The following is a 21,926-nucleotide window of genomic DNA, read 5'->3' as shown; positions in this document are numbered from 1 at the left end:
AAAAAATTGCATTTGATGAACAACTTGACAGCCAACTCTACAGTCAGTAAGAATTCCTTCACAGATGCTCAGAATAAAGCAAGTAACTGATGTTATTTTCATGAAGATTTAAAAAACACATTAGCATCAAGGTTTGTTGACCTACCAGCAGTGACGTCAGGTACAACCACAAATAATTCCCTTTGAAAAAAGACTTTTCCAAGGGTGTGAAAGGATAGCAGAATGAACTGTTTTCTAGTCCACTATCAGCCATTGTCCCACAACTGTTTAAATCCATCTAAGCCACTGGCATGCATTTCAGTACTTAGAAAACTCAGTATCCACACTGAAAAACTAGACAGAATTTAACTTTTCAGTTGATATCACTCATCCCTCCCTCCATTCATCAACACACACTACTGAACTGAAAATTTAACCCTCAATCTTCATGAAACAAAGCAAAATCCATTAACACTAACAGACTCACCTGACCAGGAGCTTGAAAGGAGAATGGTTCTTGGTGAAGCTTTGCAATTAGAAAATATCGCAGCCTAGAATTGGGAATGCCAAGCTGTAAGCAAAATCCACAAGCCTTTAGTCCATGTGAGAAAGAGAGAAAAAGTGGTCTAAAGTATCATACAAGTTATCTGCCATTATATACAGTAATAAAACTATGACACACTGATATATTTTATGACTTCAGTGGTATTGGTATTAACTGACAATACCTAAACACTTACAACTTCCAGAACTAGGTATTGTCAAGGAAACAAGTGGGCAACTATTCTTTCTACCTCATGTTTTTGACTTTGTAAATGAATGGAAATGTAAACAAACTTTGATGAGAGGCAAGAAGAAAAATTACATGCAGCACCGTTTCTTGGGACAGGTACTACTTGTTTTCCATTTAAAAAAAAAATTAAAAAAAATCAAAAAGGTGTCTCCTAACTTTTGTGAACATCTAACAATGAAACAAATGCACCACAACTAGTTTTCAAGCTAACGTCTGTCAGCTTCTCTCAGATAAATATAGCAGTTCACTGATCCCATTTAGTCTTGCACAATCTGAGATCTCTCACAACTCTTTTTTCAGTTGCCAGGGAAACCTGCAAACAAAGCTCCTCCTCCCACAAATAACACAGTCACATTTTCTGTGCTGGGAAATCCACAGGAATCAGCACTTCTGAAGTGATGAGGCTCCTGCAGGGAAAACCACCTTCCTGGTCACAGTGTAAATTCATGCCTTCTTCAAAAATATCAAACGGTAGCACAGCAATATGGGACTAGGCTCTGAACAATAACAGCAGTATGATCATGCCAGTATACTGCTGAGAAATCAGAAGTCATGCCAGATAGCTTTCTCAACCAACAGTATGTTCAGTTCTGGGCACGATTCTCTCTTCTAATACAATAGATCATTTTCCAATGTTCTTGGGCTCAGTGCAGTTTGAACAGTTAAATGATACTGGAGCAATTTTTGTACTCACACAGGTTGGAGACAAGAGAAATTCTTGATATGTAAATCCACATGTTGCTAGTGTTCGCAAAAGTTCATTTCTGGCAGTGAAAAGAATCAAAAGGCAATTACCCTCTTCATACAACCTTTAGACCCTTTTTTATCCTAAATGAAAACATATTAAATGCAACATTTTGGGTACCAAGACATTCAGAACAATCTGTGAAAAACTGGACAGAGAATTACAGATATGAAGTCATCCATTCCTGAACTTGAGGAGACAATATACAAAGTTCAGTGTTACTGTAGCAAAAAAATTCCTATCACACATTCACAGGTATCTCACACATATTTCAGAGCAAACACCCCTTCAAAAAATACCACACTCTAGAAGAGTACTTAAGAGTGTGTCAACATGGAAAATAATCAGAGAGCACAACATTCTTTTTACTGTGAATTATAAAACAGGAGATTAAAACCACCACAAATAGCTCACTACTTCCCTCTGTTCACATGTATGTCATCAGCTAAGCCTAACAAAAGGGCCAACTCAAGGGATGACAAAAATTGGTGGCTTTGATAATAACAGTGAGGTGGGACTTGACTTTATAAAGTATACCAAAATCTTCTTAAAAGAGACTTCTCTTTTCTCTTCCATGCAGATTGCACTAGGCTGGAGCTATAGAGCTGTGACTTGTACCTGGCACTGTAAGTGACATTGCATCCCAAGCGTTGTTAAGAGAAAGCAAGCATCCTGACAGGGGTGTTTTCTGAACTGCAACTTGTTCCAAACACTGGCCAGCAGCAAGGCATAGACTGGAGATTAGCAGGGTCTACAGCAGCAGCCTGCACCTTTAACAGAGTGTCCAAGTGTTCACAGGGGACTGCTGCACCCTTAGCCAGTAAGAGCGCTGAACATGTCTCCCACCTGCCTGCCATATTCATTAAGGAGCATGATACGCATGGTGGCTGCTGTCTTAGCGCTTTAAGGAATGCTATAGAAACAGCCTACTCTATTCCAGCCAGAAATGAGAAGGAAGACCACAATCCTGACTCCTACTTTGCCCACAAAAGAGGAGAATGCTCCTGCTGTCATTAGGTAACCTTATTGACAACTTTCCTCTTCCACATTTCAGACAAAGGTTATATACAGTCTTCATACTATGTATCTGGACCATTGGATGGCAACCCTGAACCAGTGGTAATCTACTATCAAGAAGGGTACTGAAGAAAGTCCCTGTACTGTACTGTGATCTTAACACAAGACACCATGAGCTCCTGGTCAGGGATAAAAGCCCCAAACCTGAATGCTATATTTATTGCTATTTTTCTTTGAAAATTAATATTTACCCTTTCTAAAGGACACAGGATCATCAAATAAAATCAATGGAGTCGACTTGTTGTAACATTTTGTCTGCTTAGAGAAATAAATAGTTATTTGCAAATTCCTTTCACAATCGAAGAACTTCATTCCTAAACTAAAACAATACAGCTGCTAGCTGTCCCATCTCACTTTATTTTGTTAACTTAAATTTTAGGATACAAAAATCGCACCTTCCCCTTCTAAAAAAAATATCCATTATTAAAAACTAAACCCTGCATAAATTAGACTTTACCTTGCAGAAGAGGATTCAAATCCTTTAACATTTTCTAAAAGTATGTATTTTGGAAGCTTCTGGAGTCTATAAGGGGAAAAAAAGATCACAAATCAGAGTAACAAGATGTAAACTACATTATATTCATTCACAGATTTGTTTAGCAACAAGAAAGATCAAAGTATTTCCACTTCATGCTAGCTGTTAAAGTTTAGCATCCTTAAAAAAAAAGTATCTCAATTTTCAAGGTTTCCTTGCTCAAATGATTCCCAATTGAACTAAAAATGTGAACTGCTGGCGACTACAAAAAACAAGAAAACCCACTTATGTTCAGACGGACTGCTGTACCCCATGCATATACTTCTGAAAATGCTTACCCCTGTTCATTAACTAAAGCATAATCTTATTATTCAACAGACTGAGTTTGTAATAGAAAAGATAACTGTTGGGGGTATTTAGCCATGGAACAGAAAACTTTTGTTTTAAAGTGCTTAAACTCAAAAACAATGTCACATCAACTTTAGTGATATCAGAACCAGTATTGATCTAATACTTTAAGAAATACAACATGTTTAGAGCTCAAACTGCAGATATTCTCAGTTTTCTATACATAACTTTTTCATTTTGATGGGGGAAGGGGAAGGAGACACCTGGGGTTTACCAAGATCAGTGCAGTGGAAATAGGCTCATTCCAAAACCAGCATATTAAATCTTTGGAGAAAGGAACATGCCCAAACTGTGCCAGTGACCATTTTAACAATTTAGAAGCACAGATGATTCAGATTCAAGTCTCTGGGAACATTCCCTGGCACTGATTAATTCTCTAGTAAGGCTAATGTAGACACAGTATGTCTATCACACATTGGGATCTGAGAACAGCACATAGAAACAGGATACAAATGCCACCAGCAAGTGACTTTGGACTTCCACTGGTACAAATCACAGCAGAAATTGTTTTAGCATGTTTTTAACTACCATCAATTAAAGACATTCACATGCAGAATTAAAGAGCTAAAGTGTTTCACAAGAAATTGGGAAACGTACAAGATACTACACCAAATTTAAAAATACTCAAAATAATACTGAAAAAACAACCCCTAAACTGAAAAAAAGCAGCAGCAGCCAAATTCCCTGCAGAGGAGTGGAGAATATATCCATGGGTATGTTCACCCAGCACATCATCATCATCACCTACTAAGAAACTTATTTTTAAAGTAATGAATCCAGAGCACAGCCTCAAATGCAAGAGCTCATACAGGATCAGCAGGTCACAAGACAAGTAGGCACTATACAAGGAGTATGTGTTAAGTACTTGGCAGGTATTAACATTACAAATGTGCCTGTAAAAGTAGCACTTTGACGTCTTAGCATTAGATTTCCCAGGTTATGAGCTTGGACACAATAAATAGGCAGTGTCCGGACCATTTGGGTCAGACTTTCTTTGCTGGCTGGGTGCTCCAAGGATTTCCCAAGTCTTTCCAGATCTTGAAACTGTCCTTCCCAGATCTCTAATATTCATCTTCCCAGGCTATCTTTGAGCTTCATTTTGGTTACATTTCATTATAAAAGGCTGGAATAGCCAAGGATGAGAAATTGTATAGTTTCCATAAACTGAAAAAGCATGCTGTACCAATTTAGAATGCAAAGTGATAATTCCTATATTAAAAATTTCCCTTTTTTGGGCTAAAATACCCCATACTCAATGTCTGGCAAACATGTCATATCCAAAAAATACACAAACTCTATCTCTTTAAAACATAAATCTACTGGAACTGGGAAACTCTGCAGAAGCCACCATCTCGAACATATTACAGATGTTCGAGCAACAACCTGCCCAAGGGAGATAAGGGACATCACAGGGTCTCATGGGGTGTTAAGATAAAGTGCCACAGCCAAGCCCAGCTCCTTTGCATCGTCATGATGGAAAACACACGTCCTTCAGTGTCTAAAGCTTTGGTTTTGAGAAGGAAAAGCTTCTGACCTTTATCCAGCCAAGCTCATAGCAACCAGGAAGCAACATTTCCACATTCATGCACAACAGCAGCAGTGTCCCCAAAGCAGCCAGCCTCTTAACTGTGTCTCAGTTTAGCAGAAAGGAATACTGAGGTCAGGATCCCCTTAAGGGTCAGGAAGGTACTATTATTCCATACTATTATATTATATACTATATTATTATAAGAAAGGTACAAATTAACTTACACACTATCCAATGGTTTTAATTTTTCATTTAGAAAGGTCAGTCTGGATGGGTGACTTACATTCCTTGTTCCAGAAAACACATCCTTCACAACTTGTGGAAGTTGATGTTATCTCCCTATTTTTGTGCCTCTGCCAGAAGCCAGGGAGTAATAATAATAATAATCTTTCTTTTACCTATTTATTGTCTAACTTGCTAGGCTACAGAATCTGTACTATGTTCTGTTTTGTGTTCTCTGCCACAGATTTCTTCAGTGATCCTAGCCAAGCCACTCAGCCCTTCTGTGTCTGTGTTGTCTATCTGCTGATGACAAGGGCAAAAAGGTAGTGCCATCTGATGACTGCACAAAAGTTGCTTCTGGAAGAACGATGAAGACCGTTTTCTCCCAGTGTTAACAGCGGTTTGAAAGAAAGAATGTTGTTGGTAATGGTTTCCTTCAGTGCAGAAAGCACTCAAAAAAACCCCCAACCCCCAAAACCAAAAACCAAACAGCCAAAAAAAAACCCAGCCAAAAAAACCCCAAACCAACAAAGAGACAGGCAACCAAACCTCCTTTTGCCCTCCTCCAATTCTGAGAGCAAGATTAACCAATGAGACACCAATGTTTATCCAGAGAACAGCTGTCCCAGTCTCCAGCAGCTGCAGGCCTGCAGGAATGCTGTCTGCTGGACTGTAACTGATAGAAATTCTTAGGCTCCTACTAATTGGTACCCAATGAACATCTCGATCCAGAGGCAGAGATTTCTGCTGGATAAATCTCCCTGAGCAACTTCTTGCTCCACTTCCCTAGGAAAGGTTCTTACAGTGCTTTGCATCTCTTCCCAAAAAGGACTACAAGCATTACAAGGCATAAGTAATACAAATAATTACGGCTATTAGGAACTGGGGTTTAACTGGGCAAAAATGACAGACCAATATACAAGGGCACTGTTCAAGCAATGCAGTGCTATTTGACTTCTTCAGTATTACTACTCAAAACAACGGATTGTACTACAACCAAAAATACACAACCTGCCCCAAGATTTCTAGAAGCAGCACCGAAAAGACAGAATACACTTGAAGAAAGAAGAGATGGGAACAGAAGACTGTGCTGTCAATAACATATTTAAACAAACTTTCAAATGTTACCAAGTCAAAAGGTGACTAAATATTGAATCAAAGCCTTTTTTAAGTTGGTATTTCAAACAATTTTCATGTTTCCACAATGCCCATCAGCAAACTATTATACTACCTACTCCTGCCTCTACAAAAAGTCAGTGCAAGTTTGATGTTGAAAGGAAAATAACTCACTTTTTTCATTTATGATATAGCCACAGTTTAAACAGAAACACAGTAAAAAGAAAACCAAACAAATGAAAGCATATACACTAACTATGTGATGATAATGGCAAGAGTAGAATACAAGTATCAGAAGTCCACGTGAAAACAAATGAGTAATACAACACAATACTAGTTGTATCCTTGTAAAATGTTATAGATGACTTGTCTCACTGAAATATAAAAGACCTACTTAGTTACTACAAAGGCCTTGAGAACTGGGGCAGAAGTTCATTCATACCTTGGGAGAATATCAAGGATATAAAGAAAGCTCTTTGTCCGTGGATCAGATATATCACCTTGCAGGCCAATTCTAAGAAAGAATCAAGAAACATCTGTGTATTACTCAGAGAAGACTGATGCTTGACTTGCATTTTTCTATGGAATGCTGACACATTTTGCTTTCGGTTTCAAAAAGGGATTCTGCAAAAGCATCATGTATACACATAGAGGAGATGCTCACAGAGGCAGTGTCCTAAGGAATGCTCTAAGGAAGGAAAGGTCTGCCCCTGGAGTCCATCAGCTCATAGCGAGGTTAAAATTAAAGTATTCAGTAATGAAACTCAGTCTGCAAAATGTTCAGCATTCTGATCTTGTCCAGCAAACCCTTTGAACATACTTGGCTCTGAAAAAACAAAAGAACTCCACTGGGTTCCTGGGAATATCCCACTATTTTACATTGAATATATTAAATAAGTTCTATGACTTAAAGCCTCAGTGCTCACTGTTTTGCAGGACTGAGCCCCTTGTGAGAAACTTTGTAAGCAATTCTGCAACATCAAACTGGAGAGCTCCTGTAGGTTATAAAAATTATGACATAATAGAATGATTCCAGGCCTGTGTTTCCCTAACTTATACTTGTATTAGCTCTTAAAAAAGAAGAAAGCCTTGGTAGAAGAGCTTTAGCATGTCTTTAAATTAGACATACATAGATTTTTCTTTTAATGTGTTGTTTTTTTGTTTTTCTTTTTTTTAAAGGAAGCAATTCCTATATACATCACAGGTTTGCAAAAATACGTTTTTACAGATGAGCACCACTTTGGAGGGATTTCTTTTTCATCTCAAAGCACTCAATAAGATGCACTTACACAAGCAGTTTCATCACCATCAACAGAGTTTTTCACAAAGCTACTACTTTGTATGAGTACAGTTACTAGAATCTTACCTCCACTGCTCACTGCTGTCAAACAATATGAATTTGAAAATAATCTGACAAATAACCTCTCACTGAGTTCAGTTCTTAATCAGCAAAATATTTCTCTACATCATCTACAAAATCATTTTAAACCCATTATTACCCTTCTAGTCTTGGCTAAAATAGGAATAGTCCTCAGAACAAACTATTCGTGTGCACACGCACTTTTTAAAGTTCAAGTAAAAACAGATTACAAGAAATCTAATCAATAATTAACATTCACATTTCTGCACTTCTCCCACTTCAGTAAACATCACAGTGAACAGAGCTGCAACATTTTTGCCTAGGAAGATACACAGATGAACCACACATAGTGCCACTCTTGAAAATTATTTCTCCTTTAACAGTACATACTGCAATAACTGCACTTTTCTCACTTTTACTGTAATAACTGCACTTTAGCATGCTATATCTACCTTGTAAACGGCTGACAGGGAGGACTCATCAAAATCATATCAAAACATAATCTGTCAAATTCTTTCAGTGTTATGCCCTGAATAAGGAAAAAAATAGAAGAATGTTGAGTGTTGTAAACTGTACAAAACTCTCAAGTCATCTTTCAGATCAAACTACCCTTCTTACTTCCACTATACACTTCATCCACAAAAAACTACCTCATCTCCCATTTGACCTAATAATATAAATCTTTTCTACCTTGGCAAATCATACAATGCAAATATGCATTAATTGCTTTGAAGATGAACCAAAATCACTAAGGATGTTAGCATCTATACATAAACGTGAGGTTTTTATATACTCATTCTTTCAGAAGAGGTGTGTAGAGATTCTTTCAGTAGATCACACTGAAATACTGACTAGTTATGTTTCCCCATCCCTCCTCCAAATAAAGTATTATTCTTCAGATATGAAGCCTTCGTACATCAAAACCAATCTAACATATTCCAAACAGGTGAAAAAAAATGTTAGATCTTCTCAAAAGACAAAATACCTGAACAGAAAAGGATCTCAAGTGTTAAACATCAAAATTTTTACAGGTCCAAACTGTGGGGTTTAACTCTTAGGACCTCACTACCAATGTATCCTGTAAAGTTTACTCCATTCTAGTCTTTGCCCAGTAAAAATCCCTCAAAGATACTATATGGCTGAAAGCTCTACTCTTAAAAAGTATGTCTGTCCAGAGAAGAAAGGTCTGTGGCATGAATTAATTACGTAGTTAGAAGTTCTACTTGACTACATTTTAACCAACACTAGAAGGACAACATATTAAGGGGCCATGGAGAGAAGGATAATGATCAAGTAACTATGAGCTGGACACAGAAATCACTGCCTTACATATTTCGAGGGGTATCTATAGAGCAAATGTAACATAACTGCCCACATAAACTAGAGAAAAGCTGCTTTTTCTGGGGGGGGGGGAGGAGGGGGTGTTCAAATAGATTTAAAGATCTTACTGACTGTAATTTGCTCTTATCTACGGAAAGAAGACAGGGCCAAGCATTCTTCTTTCCCCATACAAAACTCTAAACTTCTGTTTAGAGTGTTATTACTGAGTGCTGAATAAGCATTTAACCTTTAGCCACCTATTTAAGTATTACATAAACTGGTGTCTTAAATATCTTTGTCACTTACGTTGTAAAACTCTAAAAGAAGATCAAGAATTGTAAAGTAATTTCTAACTAAACCCAGGAACAAACACCATGCCTAACTTGCTCCTCAACTATTAAAACAGAATCCAATTTTATCTAGTTCTTCTTCAAATAATTTGGACAAGGGACAGAATTTCTAAAACATCTGGTCTATTAAGCCTACAAAAAAATGCAAGACTGTCCCATCCAGTGTGTTTTCTTGTGTTTTACTGAGCTGAACTGTAACTACAAAACAAAGGCATGCCTCCAAGTAATTGAATTAAATTCTTTCAAAACACATGAAAATATTTTCTTTTAATCTAAAAGTATGATTTTTGTTATTCCTGTACTGGTGATAAACATTCCTTTTGATATTCACATAAACTTCCTTAATACAGCAGCCAAAACTTTCAGGCAAAGACTGCAGTGTGAGTATCCCTCTAACTCTGACAAGCAACCAAAGGCACAAGAAATCAAGGTTATCGTAAAACTGCTATATTCATAACAACATGAACTAAATATTTATGTTTCTCTTATAACTCATAAGAATAGGGAACACAACTTACTACTATAAATGCCAGACTAGAGTAAAAAGGACATTCATTACTCACCTCAATTGTCTTTGCCCATAACGGCGTGCTGGGAAAGTTGTGCTTATAAACTTCATTGGCAAGAGTGTTCACATCAACAGCAGCAACAACTTCTGCAGATGCACAGCTTTCTAAAATTAAAAAAAGAACTTGAAAACTGCAGCTCCTTTTTGCTACTCTTAGAAAAATGCGTTTGTTCAGCTGCATTACAGCTATGCTCCAAAATAAAAAGGAAGTTACACGGTCAAACTCTGCTGTGCTGCCTTCAATTATATTATAATTATATTATACTTATAATAATATTAATTAGGGCAAGGTGTCCCTGCCCATGGGAGGGGGGTTGGAACTAGATGATCTTAAGGTCCTTTCCGACCCTTACTATTCTATGATTCTATATGAAAAATACACTGTGTTTCTAATCATATGGCAAATACTTCCTTATATATCAAAAAATGGAAGCTAACTGCACCCTTTATAATTTGTAGATACAGCCACACATAAACTCCAAACAGGGCACATCTTTACAACTTTCCCTCCTGCACCCAGCTGGCCTCTGTGGCCATCAAGATCCTCAGCTACAGGAACACAGACAACCTGCCAAGTCCCCCTGCCACTGCCTGAGGCTCTCCAGCCACTGACAACTTACAGAAACTAAATGTGTTATTTTAGAAGTATTCTACTTCTCACTGTGAAAAAATGGCACCAATAAGTATGTCTGAAGTACACCTACTCTTGCAATACAACTTTAAGAAGTTGCCTGAAAAGCAACTGTGCTCATGTTCAAGTAAAACCTCAGGCCTTGAACCTAACTGTTGCCTCCTCTGAGTTCAAGTCAGCCAAAACACCAAATGCTTTGAAGGACATTTGGCTGCTCCTCTTCTCTAGATATCAATGGAAGTACGTCTGGACACTTAGAGGCATAACTGAAGAGAACACAGTGTAACAAATCTACTGACAGATAAAATCCTGACAGAAAAATACACTAAAAAGAATGTAAACAAGCAATGGTTAATTTATGGAGTAACAGAACAATAGTTTCTGCAGAAGCTAAAGACATAAAAAGAACAGTGTTTAATCCACTGCTCATCATGTCACACTATTTATTACTAGTAACCACAATACCTTCACTGAGGCTTTTTATCCAGGAAGATAGGCTGTGGTCACTGTTATAGCCACAGGCAGAAAACAGTGACTGTACTTCCTGATAGACCAGATCAGTTTCAACCACCAGCAAATTTACATTATGGTCACATTAAAAAGCCCCAGATGAAACTCAGGCGATTTATAAATAATGTCTGAAAACCAAAAGAAACAAGGCAAATAATAGCCATATGCCTTTGAGTAGTCTCACAACATGCTCGAGTAACACATTAACAAACGACCTCATGAGACATCTTATGAATTGCTGCTAGTCAGCTAATTATTTACACTGTGAGAGGACGAAAAAACAACTGTGATGTCCCCAGTGGATTTAATTTTGAGTGATGCAGTTATCACCCATCTACTAACTTTCAGGTTTTCAAGGCCATCTTAATTAAAAGTAAGATGAAAGAAATCTGGTTATTGGTAAGATTGTAGCACACATTTTAACAAAGACCAGCCTGGTTCTCCTGAGCTTACCTGGTGCAGTAGAAGACAAAAAGAATAGGAGTTTCACAAGGAAAAGATTTACAGACTACCAGCCCCTCAATAAGGGGCAACATACAAATCATTATTTGCAGTTACTGTCTTGACTTTTTGACCATAAATTGTAACTGAAGTATTAAACACAGGTGTATCCATGAGGATAACAATGACACCTGAGATTACAGAACAGGTATGTTAACACTGACACCTAGCGTGAAAAGAACATCACCTTAGCAGGTTGACTGTCTCAATTTACAAGCATATTCAAGAACCAACACTTTCATCTTCCTAAAACAAAGCTGTAACACCTAAGTAATGGGAAAAAATTTCAAGTACTGTTTGAGAGACTGCTTTTCTCATTTATTCTTTCAGTTCCTAAAACGAGTAATCCTGACAAAGTGATCCTTACTATGTGTTTCAGGCACTCCAGAAGTAACAACAAAAATTAAAAAAAATAAAGAACCTCAAATTATTACATAAAATAATACATAGTTTAAAAATTACAATTGAAAGGCAGGCAGTGTGCCATCTCTCGCAACTCAAGACTCAGACACTCATCCTTTTTACTAACATCAATCCAATCTCTCCCTGCATACAAACAAGAAAAAAAGAAGTACTGGGGATTTGCATTAATGGATTTCACAGGCCTCAATGCCTGGAAGTACTGAAAGAGAGCATGTAGCTAACAGCCATTTCTTGAATCCCGTGCAATACAATGCTCAGTCTAAACCAGATATGTTAACCAGCACGGAAAAGAGACAGGAACTTTTCCTGAACTATTCCACCCAACATCCTCTCTTTCCAGTTCAAAGATCTGATAACTTTGTCAAAGCTTTTCACTCAAAAACTGTGGCTCACTTGGGAGTTCCTGTTACAGAACAGACTCCCTCTAACAGCTGATTAAGCGTATTTGTGTGGAAATACCCTGGAAACGCATGAAGGAGCTCAAGCAGACAAGCAGATCTCACACATCCAACCTAACAAAGAAAAGCTTGTGTAAATTTCAAACAATGTTAAAATGCAACATTTTTGAAGAACTCCTCCTCCTGAAATTCACATAACTTTGATGACAAACTGTGATATTTGGTTTTGCTATAGCAATTATATCTATCACTTGAAAATGACTGTAGGAATGGATCATAAAAGAGACTAAATAACAACAGAATCAAGACCATATTTAACTATCTCCACTGACAAAAGGCACAAAAGCAGCTAATGAATATGAAAATGCTCCTGAATGGCTGACTTAGTGAGGTTAAATCAACTCCCCAAAATATACAGTAGAAGAAACAGACACAGCTCTGGAAACTCTTTTTTTTCACTCAGAAAAAGTATGTCAATTTTTCAAAACAAAGCCACTTAAAAGAATTAAAACTCTGCACTATGTTAACTATGTTTAATTAAACAATTCAATTTTATGCAGACTAAGGAAAAAATAACAGACATTTTCTAAGTGAAACTAAGTAGCTTCTGGAATACTTGATTTACAATATTCCTCAACACCGCCAAGACTTTGCATTTCTGATTGAGATGTTATAGCTCAAACAGAAGCCACAGACATGATAGGGAAGTTACTGAGGGAGGTGTTAGGACTTATTTTTAGGCAGACTAAATTGTAATAACATCTCTTGGCTGAAAGCAGGTGAACTCAAATTTGTTTCATCCTATTAGCAAAGTATGATTCTGCACTTGAGGCTTAAAACATCTAGGATCCACATAGAAGAAACTCTTTTACTACTCTTTAAATTGTCTAAAGAGGCAGCAATCAAACACTGGGTCCCAATTCACTCTTTCGTTGTATACACCGTGCTTATGAGCCATTTTAGCTATGTAGCAGTCATTTGAGTGAAAGGGATGCTGCTGTAATGATTGGAAGGTGTGGCATTTGAAACAAAGGAAAACAGGATACATCCATTAGCTTCTGATTTGGAAAAAACAAACCCAAAGGGTCTCATCTTTAAACGCCAAAAATAAAATTTGTCACATTGCAATATCTGTCCTTTTCCTCTTCAGAATCAATTCCTTTACTGTGTGTTTCTAGCAGACCTTAAAATTAACATGGATCTGTTTATATTCACCACCGTACTTTTGTAATAGACTCATCAATGTCAACAGAGCACATGAAATACAAAGTGTTACACCAAGGGCAGAGCCTGGCATACCACAGCGTATTGAAAAATCAGAGCCCGAACAATTATCTTTTCTATCAGGTATATGGAAACAGATGGAAAAGGGAAGATTAGTCACATGTTTTGTCAGTCCTGTTTCCTTTTAAAACAGAGCAAAGATTTCATTTCTGAGTTGTCAGCTCTAAGCTGAAATGTTTAGGCTGAACTGCCCATGACTACAGCCAACACAATTATCAGTAAACTTGATATTTGCTTCCTGCAGGATACTTAGCAACTTCTTTTACTGCTCTATTTGTACAGGATTTGTTCATAGTCAGCTATATAAACGATGTAAACTTACATTACAGCACAACTGGCACCATCCTGTACTACAGCTGTCTATATTTTAGAGAATCACTACAGCAAAATGAATTTAGGCATAAAAACCTGCTCAAACCGGCAATATTTTTGTTTTGCATTGTGCTGAATCCCAAAGCTGCTTGCCAGTTTTGTCTCCTTTGCCTCTCCTCCTAAGATAGCTATGCTCTGTGTAATTTCAAACACCACTTTATTATGCTGTGCAATTCACAGAGATAATGAAATAAAATCAATGAACACAGACAACAGAGTACAAGAGATTCAAATTCTTACTCTGTAAAACTGAAACACAACAACTGCAGAGGAAAAATGCCACCAACTTCATCACTGGAAAATTACAGTATTTTTTAAAAGATGTCCTTTCATGGTTTATGTATGGAGACTTTTTTCAATGACCTGGCAGATTACAAATGCTTGTGGCAAAAACCTGGAACCCATTTTTCATGGGAAAACTGCCTAAATTAATAAGCCAGTTTAAGTTTGTTTTGGTTGGGAATAAGGAAGAGCAGGCTGTTTGTTTCATGGAAAGTTTCTAAGGAAATGAATTTGTAGCCATAGGCTTTCTAAAACTAAAACACTATTTTTTACTACAGAAACTCTGCACTTGATATATAAAGAATACATTCACACACATATATGTAAAGTATTGTATGTTTAGACATATATGATCTAAACTTCAACCTTTATATTCTCGCAAACTTTGGAGCACAGGGTGGGAAGAAGGAAGAAATGCACTCCCATCTGCTTCAATCTTTCAAGAGTGTGAATATGAACAGACCTGCTGACTTCTGATCTTAATCAAGCTCAACTTTTAAAATTGTATCTTTTTACATGTTTAAAATTCAAAATTCTGCATATCTTGAATTATCTACAATTAAAGTATCAACGCAGAGCTAGACAATGCCCAAGATTTGTCTTCTTCAGTTTTGGACTGAAACCTAAACTCAAGAACAGCCTTCTTTTCCCCATCAAAAAGAACCTGATTCAACTATGTACTAGTAACTTCTATGTACTGTTACTAAAGAAGTACTTATAAGAGAGTATAAGCTTCCATGAACTTATTAAAATTTAATTATTTCTTACTGCAGGCAAGGACAATCTCTACAACCAACTCATGCTACTTGGTGCCAAATGCATTCTACTTTAATGACAGCTGCCAAAACAATGAACATCCTCACTCTGCAAGCTTAAGCACACATGCTATCCTAAATGAAGCTTATGAAAGATCACAGCCAAAAAGTGCTTCCAGGTAGAAAATACAGTGTCAGATTTCCTCGAAAACACCTATTTGCCAATTGAAAACACTGCCAATTTCACAGAAAAGTAGAAGGTTGGACCAGCTCTGCTAAATACAACTGGCCACAAAACTGGCAATATGACACAGCCAGGACCCAAAACTGAGCCAGAACTTGCCAGAGCTGCAGAATCCCTTTTATAGAACAAGTAGCTTTCTTGGGGTGCTACCACTTACATATTTCGTGCTGTCTCTTTTCTACATGTTCTTATTTTTCTTGGCTATATAGATTCACTAGAAACCATACCAGGAAAATAAAGTATTATATATAATCTTCATCTCTCATATACCTGCTTTATGAAAGCACTGGCAAAATGGAAGGTTTTCTTTCAAGCTTCATACTTACATGGGGCAAAAAAAACCCCAACTTTCTAATATTTCCATACTTGATTTAAATGCAAGATGCCAAACAATCTGCCATCTGCTAAATGATATAAAAAAAAATTGTGACAGAGACATTTTCGAATAGCATGGTTTCACATCTACACATAGGCCAAGAACATGTAAGAAACCCTATTATTACAGTACTTACAGAGGAACATTGACTTTTTTCTGTTCAATTTCCACGTAAAAGCAAACACTTAAATCCCCCATGACTTCACTTTGTTCCTTTAGAAACTGTGTAAGAAAACTGAATCCAGATGTCTATGAGACTTAAAAAGAGAAAACAGCAGAAAGGATCAAAATGCCTGACTAGATCAGTATTACTGAATGCAACACAATTCGTCAAAACCAGTGTTGTATGAAGACTTGTCATTAAATGCTTAACTTGGTGCAAATTGCATAGAATCCTTTTTATTCAAATGGCCTAATTATTAGTTTCAACAACACCCAAAACAAGATTTTTACCTAGAAGTGTATGGTTTGGAATTTTTCCAAGACAACACAATGCCTATGGGCTGAGTTCTGACATGCTTCCCAGAAAAATAAGCACTCAGATTTGAAAAGAAGTTATACCAACTGTAATGTAAATAGCATCGTTATCTATCCACTTTGCAAATTCCAACTGGTATTTAACCATTTAGTACTATCTATGGTCATTTACACAAATAATAATTTGTCTCTTTTTATATACAGTCATAGAATCATAGAATCGTAAGGGTTGGAAAGGACCTTAAGATCATCTAGTTCCAACCCCCCTGCCATGGGCAGGGACACCTTGCCCTAAACCATGTGGCTCAAGGCTCTGTCCAACCTGGCCTTGAACACTGCCAGGGATGAAGCATCCACAACCTCCCTGGGCAACCCATTCCAGTGCTTCACCACCCTCACTGTAAAGAACTTCTTCCTTATATCTAATCTAAACTTCCTCTGTTTAAGTTTGAACCCATTACCCCTTGTCCTACCACTACAGTCCCTAAGGAAGAGTCCCTCCCCAGCATCCTTGTAGACCCCCTTCAGATACTGGAAGGCTGCTATGAGGTCACCACGCAGCCTTCTCTTCTCCAGGCTGAATAGCCCCAACTTCCTCAGCCTGTCTTCATATGGGAGGTGCTCCAGCCCTCTTATCATCCTCGTGGCCCTCCTCTGGACTCGCTCCAACAGCTCCATGTCCTTTTTATGTTGAGGACACCAGAACTGTACGCAGTACTCCAAGTGGGGTCTCACAAGAGCAGAGTAGAGGGGCAGGATCACCTCCTTCGACCTGCTGGTCACGCTTCTTTTGATGCAGCCCAGGATATGGTTGGCTTTCTGGGCTGCAAGTGCACACTGCCGGCTCATGTTAAGCTTTTCGTCAACCAACACCCCCAAGTCCTTTTCTGAAGGGCTGCTCTGAATCTCTTCTCTGCCCAGCCTGTAGCAGTGCCTGGGGTTGCCCCGACCCAGGTGTAGGACCTTGCACTTGGCTTGGTTAAACTTCATAAGGTTGGCATCGGCCCACCTCACAAGCGTGTCAAGGTCCCTCTGGATGGCATCCCTTCCCTCCAGCGTATCAACCGAACCACACAGCTTGGTGTCATCGGCAAACTTGCTGAGGGCGCACTCAATCCCACTGTCCATGTCACCGACAAAGATGTTGAACAGGACCGGTCCCAACACCGATCCCTGAGGGACACCACTCGTTACAGGTTTCCAACTGGACATCGAGCCATTTACCACAACTCTTTGCGTGCGGCCATCGAGCCAGTTTTTTATCCACCAAGTGGTCCATCTATCAAATTGATGTCTCTCCAATTTAGAGACAAGGATGTCATGTGGGACAGTGTCGAAAGCTTTGCACAAGTCCAGGTAGATGACATCGACTGCTCTGCCGCTGTCCATCAGTTCCGTGGCTCCATCATAGAAGGCCACCAAATTGGTCAGGCAGGATTTCCCCTTAGTGAAGCCATGTTGGCTGTCACCAACCACCTCGTTGTTTTTCATGTGCCTTAGCATGTTTTCCAGGAGAAACTGTTCCAAGATTTTGCCAGGCACAGAGGTGAGACTGACTGGTCTGTAGTTCCCCGGGTCTTCCACCTTCCCCTTCTTGAAAATGGGGGTTATATTACCCTTCTTCCAGTCATTGGGAACTTCACCTGACTGCCAGGATTTTTCGAATATGATGGACAGTGGCTTAGCAACTTCATTCGCCAGCTCCTTCAGGACCCGTGGATGGATTTCATCAGGTCCCATGGACTTGTGCACGTTCAGGTTCTTAAGATGGTCTCGAACCTGATCCTCTCCTACAGTGGGCCTAAGGTCTTCGTTCTCACAGTCCCTGCATTTGCTTTCCAAGACTTGGGTTGTGTGGTCAGAGCATTTGCTGGTGAAGACTGAGGCAAAGAAGTCATTAAGAACCTCAGCCTTCTCCAAATCCATGGTAGCCAGTTCTCCTGATAGCTTCTGGAGAGGGCCTACATTGTCCCTAGCCTGTCTTTTATTTGCTACGTATCTATAGAATCCTTTCCTGTTATCTTTTACATCCCTTGCCAAACTTAATTCTAGCTGGGCCTTAGCTTTCCTAACCTGGTCCCTAGCTTCTCGGGCAATGCTCCTGTATTCTTCCCAGGCCGCCTGTCCTTGCTTCCACCTTCTATAAGCTTCTTTTTTCCCTCTAAGTTTCCTCAGCAGCTCCTTGTCCATCCATGGAGGTCTCCTGGCCCTCCTGCTGCACTTTCTTCTAGTCGGGATGCAACACTCTTGAGCACGTAGCAGGTGATCCTTGAATATCAGCCAGCAGTCTTGGGCCCCCCTGCCCTCTAGGACTGTATCCCATGAAACCTTACTAAGGAGGTTCCTGAAGAGGTCAAAGTCTGCTTTCTTGAAGTCCAGGGCAGTGAGCTTGCTGCATGCTCTTCTCACCGTCCTGAGGATCTCAAACTCAACCATCTCGTGATCACTAGAGCCAAGGCTGCCCTGGAGCGTTACATTTCCAACCAGTCCCTCCCTGTTGGTGAGCACAAGGTCCAGCATGGCACCTCTCCTCGTCGGCTCCTCTACTGCTTGAAAGAGGAAGTTGTCTTCCACACAATTAAGGAACCTCCTGGATTGCTTGTGCCGGGCCGTACCGTCCCTCCAACAGATGTCAGGATGGTTGAAGTCCCCCATGAGGACCAGGGCCTGCGAGCGTGAGGCTGCTCCTATCTGTCTGTAGAGCGCTTCATCCACAGAGTCCTCTTGATCAGGCGGCCTGTAACAGATCCCCACCGTAATGTCCCCCGTTGCTGTTTTCCCTTTGATCCTGACCCACAAACACTCTGTTACCTCATCACCCGTCCCCAGACAGAGTTCCATACTCTCTAGCCTATCACTGACATAGATAGCAACGCCCCCTCCCCGTCTGCCTGGCCTGTCTTTTCTAAACAGCCTGTAACCTTCCATTCCGACATTCCAGTCATAGGAGCCATCCCACCATGTTTCTGTGATACCAATGACATCATATTCCCGTAGCCTTGCACACATCTCTAATTCCTCTTGCTTGTTCCCCATACTACGGGCGTTTGTATAGAGGCACCTTAGCCGAGCTCCAAATGAAGCCGACTCAATGGCTGGGACAGCTGGAACATCTCTACATCTCTCCAAGCACTTATTACAGGTGCTGGCAACTGACCAGGAATGTTGGGATGGATCAATGCTCCCCTCCCCCAACACATCTAGTTTAAAGCTTTCCTGACCAGCCTGGCAAGCCTCCTACCAAAACAGCTCTTCCCCTTCTTTGTCAGACCAGCTCCACCAGCCTCCAGTAGATCTGGCCTCCCAAATGGAGCCCCATGTTCTAAATAGCCAAACCCCTGACTATGGCACCAGCTTTCTAACCATTTATTAACCTGCCAGACACGCCTAGCTTTTTTAAGGTCCTCCCCTTTGCCCTGGAGAATCGATGAAAAAACTATCTGAGCTCCAGAGCCCTTAACCACCTCTCCCAGGGCTCTGTAGTCCTTCTTAATGTCCTCCAGGCAACTGCTGTCTATATCTCTAGCACCCATATGGACGACTAGAAGGGGGTAATAGTCAGCAGGACTTACTAGAGCAGGCAGCCTCTCAGCAACATCCCTGATCCGAGCCCCCGGCAGGCAACACACCTCCCTCGAGACTGGAGTCCCTTCATCTGCTTTGGCTGGTACCACTACAGAAGAATGTTAGTCTCACTATTCATATTTATTGTAATTTCTTCAGTCAAATGTAAGCCCAGAAGAACAGAAATTACAACATGCACTGACACTGCTGCAGTTGTGTTCAGCAAGTTCAGAAACAGTAAGCTTGGAAATAAATTTACCCTTTCAGGAAATAATACAAGGGTTCTGGTTAATTCCTTCACCCTCCAAACTACACAAAAGCTGATACATGATCTCAAGCCTTCACGTACACAGTAACTATACACTGGAGCATCACTCAATCAATGTATCTTTTAGATACAAGTTTACACTATTCTAATAATCTTCTAAGGCTGCATTCTCAATATTCCTATCCTTTTAACTATTTGTTGTGTTGTAAATGACACCTTCCTAAATGGCCATCCATACGATATCACATCTGACATTACAATTTCCTAATTTTGCAGCACATTATCAAACATCTATTATGATGTTAAGAACATAGGTAGACAATATTCAGTGAAGATCTGCTACATGCATACCCAAACCAATATGTGTCCTGGTTTTGGCCAGGACAAACAGCTGAGTGAAGGACCAAGGTGTAGGCTAAGTTTCTATGAAAATATGGAAATTGTCAATAACGCACAGATAGCTCCCCCTCACTTCAAAAACAAGACTATTAGAAAAGCAGAGCACTACCATTACAGCTATACATAGTATATACAATGTATAACACCTTCTTCTCATTTCACAAAAACTCCAAAATCTGTAGTTCCATACAAACGCAAAGTTTGCTCTCAATATTCTGTCTCTGGAAATAAGGAAAATGCATCCTTGCAACAGGGGATGAGGCTTATTCACAATAACAATGTAGTTACCTATTTTGGTATGTTGTGTATATTTATATATTATAAATACACAAAACATATACACACACTCAAGCAAAAAACTGACAGTAGAAAAAACGCTGCACTGCCAATTGTATGTTTTAAATAAATAAATGATGCTAAACAGATTCTAGTCTCTAAGCATAACCTTTTAATATTACAGAGTTCCCTGGGAAAAATAACAAAGTAAGGTGAGCTTTCACCTGATGTTTTTATGACAATGCTCTCTGTAGAGTCTAATAGAAGGGCTGCTAATGCATACGAAGGCTGAAGTATTTGAAGGATTGTACTTACAGTTAAAATTATTGTGGTGATTCTCGTAAATTATACAAATGTGTGTTGAAACCTGGACATCAAAGTAGCAAGGCCCAGGGTACTTTGCAAAGGAAATCAATAGCCCTGGCTCAATTTTTTATATGAAGAAGCCAGGTCACAGAGAGTCTACAGGACTTGCTGAAGGTTACCCAAGCCATGCTTTTAACAGTTCAGAAAACTGAGCGCCAGGGTTCCTTGTACCAGATCAAACACTCACCTGGGCACACAGTCTAGCATGAACTCTCTATACTGGTTCAAACTCCATATTCAGTTTCCTGATTTACAGAATGTTATACCAACCTCATACACTCAGGCCCACACTGGATCACATATCAGCTATTTACTTAACTAAATATCATGAAAACCAAGTCCATGTGCATGCCTACAGGATATCCTGGCTAATTTGATTACCATCCTGTGCATCTCCATGATGCTAATCCCATTTGCAGCAGGGGTGTGTCAGTGTAAGACAGAGCATGTATTAGTGGACACAAATCCACACCCTATCCCAGGAGCAGCTGGATCCCTGATTTCCATCCCTGTGTGCTCCTGGGTACCTAGTGCCACCCAGCAGGCTACGAATGCTTTTGGGCACTACTCGGTTTACAGCCACAGACCCCTAACACAAACACACCACTAGCCAAAACCCAGTTACACATCCCCCGACAGCACGCCTATGAGGCGGCACCAACCCCGCTGCCATCGGGTCACTTCCCTGCCCCTGCACTGGGAGGTTGTGCCTACGGCCCTCGGGGACTAGGCCGGCCTCCCACCCCACAGCTTCCTTCCACACGGTGCTTGTGTAAGACAGCGGGGGGAAGCGACACGGTGGGCTGGGGAACGGGCTGCGGGCGGACAGGGACCCTCTGAGCGCCCCCGTCGACACGAT

General features: G+C 39.8%; 1 protein-coding gene and 1 long non-coding RNA gene across 5 annotated transcripts in view; one reads left to right on the top strand and one right to left on the bottom strand.

Moving 5' to 3' along the window:
- TRDMT1 (tRNA aspartic acid methyltransferase 1) overlaps positions 1-21,926 on the bottom strand; it is a 32,944-nt gene that overhangs the window by 10,768 nt on the left and 250 nt on the right. For 3 of the 4 annotated variants that reach the window (XR_003991002.1, XM_030483274.1, XM_030483287.1), the window contains exons 2-7: positions 9,937-10,046; positions 8,156-8,232; positions 6,786-6,857; positions 3,052-3,117; positions 1,467-1,536; positions 467-550 (exon numbers count right to left, since the gene is read on the bottom strand). Coding sequence is in view for 3 of the 4 variants with exons in the window: in XM_030483274.1 (XP_030339134.1) it covers positions 467-550; positions 1,467-1,536; positions 3,052-3,117; positions 6,786-6,857; positions 8,156-8,232; positions 9,937-10,046 (479 nt within the window). In the remaining variant the exon portion in view is untranslated. The remainder of the gene's footprint in view (positions 1-466; positions 551-1,466; positions 1,537-3,051; positions 3,118-6,785; positions 6,858-8,155; positions 8,233-9,936; positions 10,047-21,926) is intronic. The other variant, XM_030483294.1, reaches the window with a different exon arrangement.
- LOC115606819 lies at positions 4,512-20,445 on the top strand. Its single transcript, XR_003991009.1, has 3 exons — positions 4,512-5,887; positions 14,734-16,397; positions 19,834-20,445. It is a non-coding gene; the product is annotated as an uncharacterized LOC115606819 (long non-coding RNA).

Source organism: Strigops habroptila, chromosome 1, assembly GCF_004027225.2.
Source record: "Strigops habroptila isolate Jane chromosome 1, bStrHab1.2.pri, whole genome shotgun sequence".
NCBI classification, from domain to species: domain Eukaryota; kingdom Metazoa; phylum Chordata; class Aves; order Psittaciformes; family Psittacidae; genus Strigops; species Strigops habroptila.
This window is presented reverse-complemented; position numbering and strand designations above follow the sequence as displayed.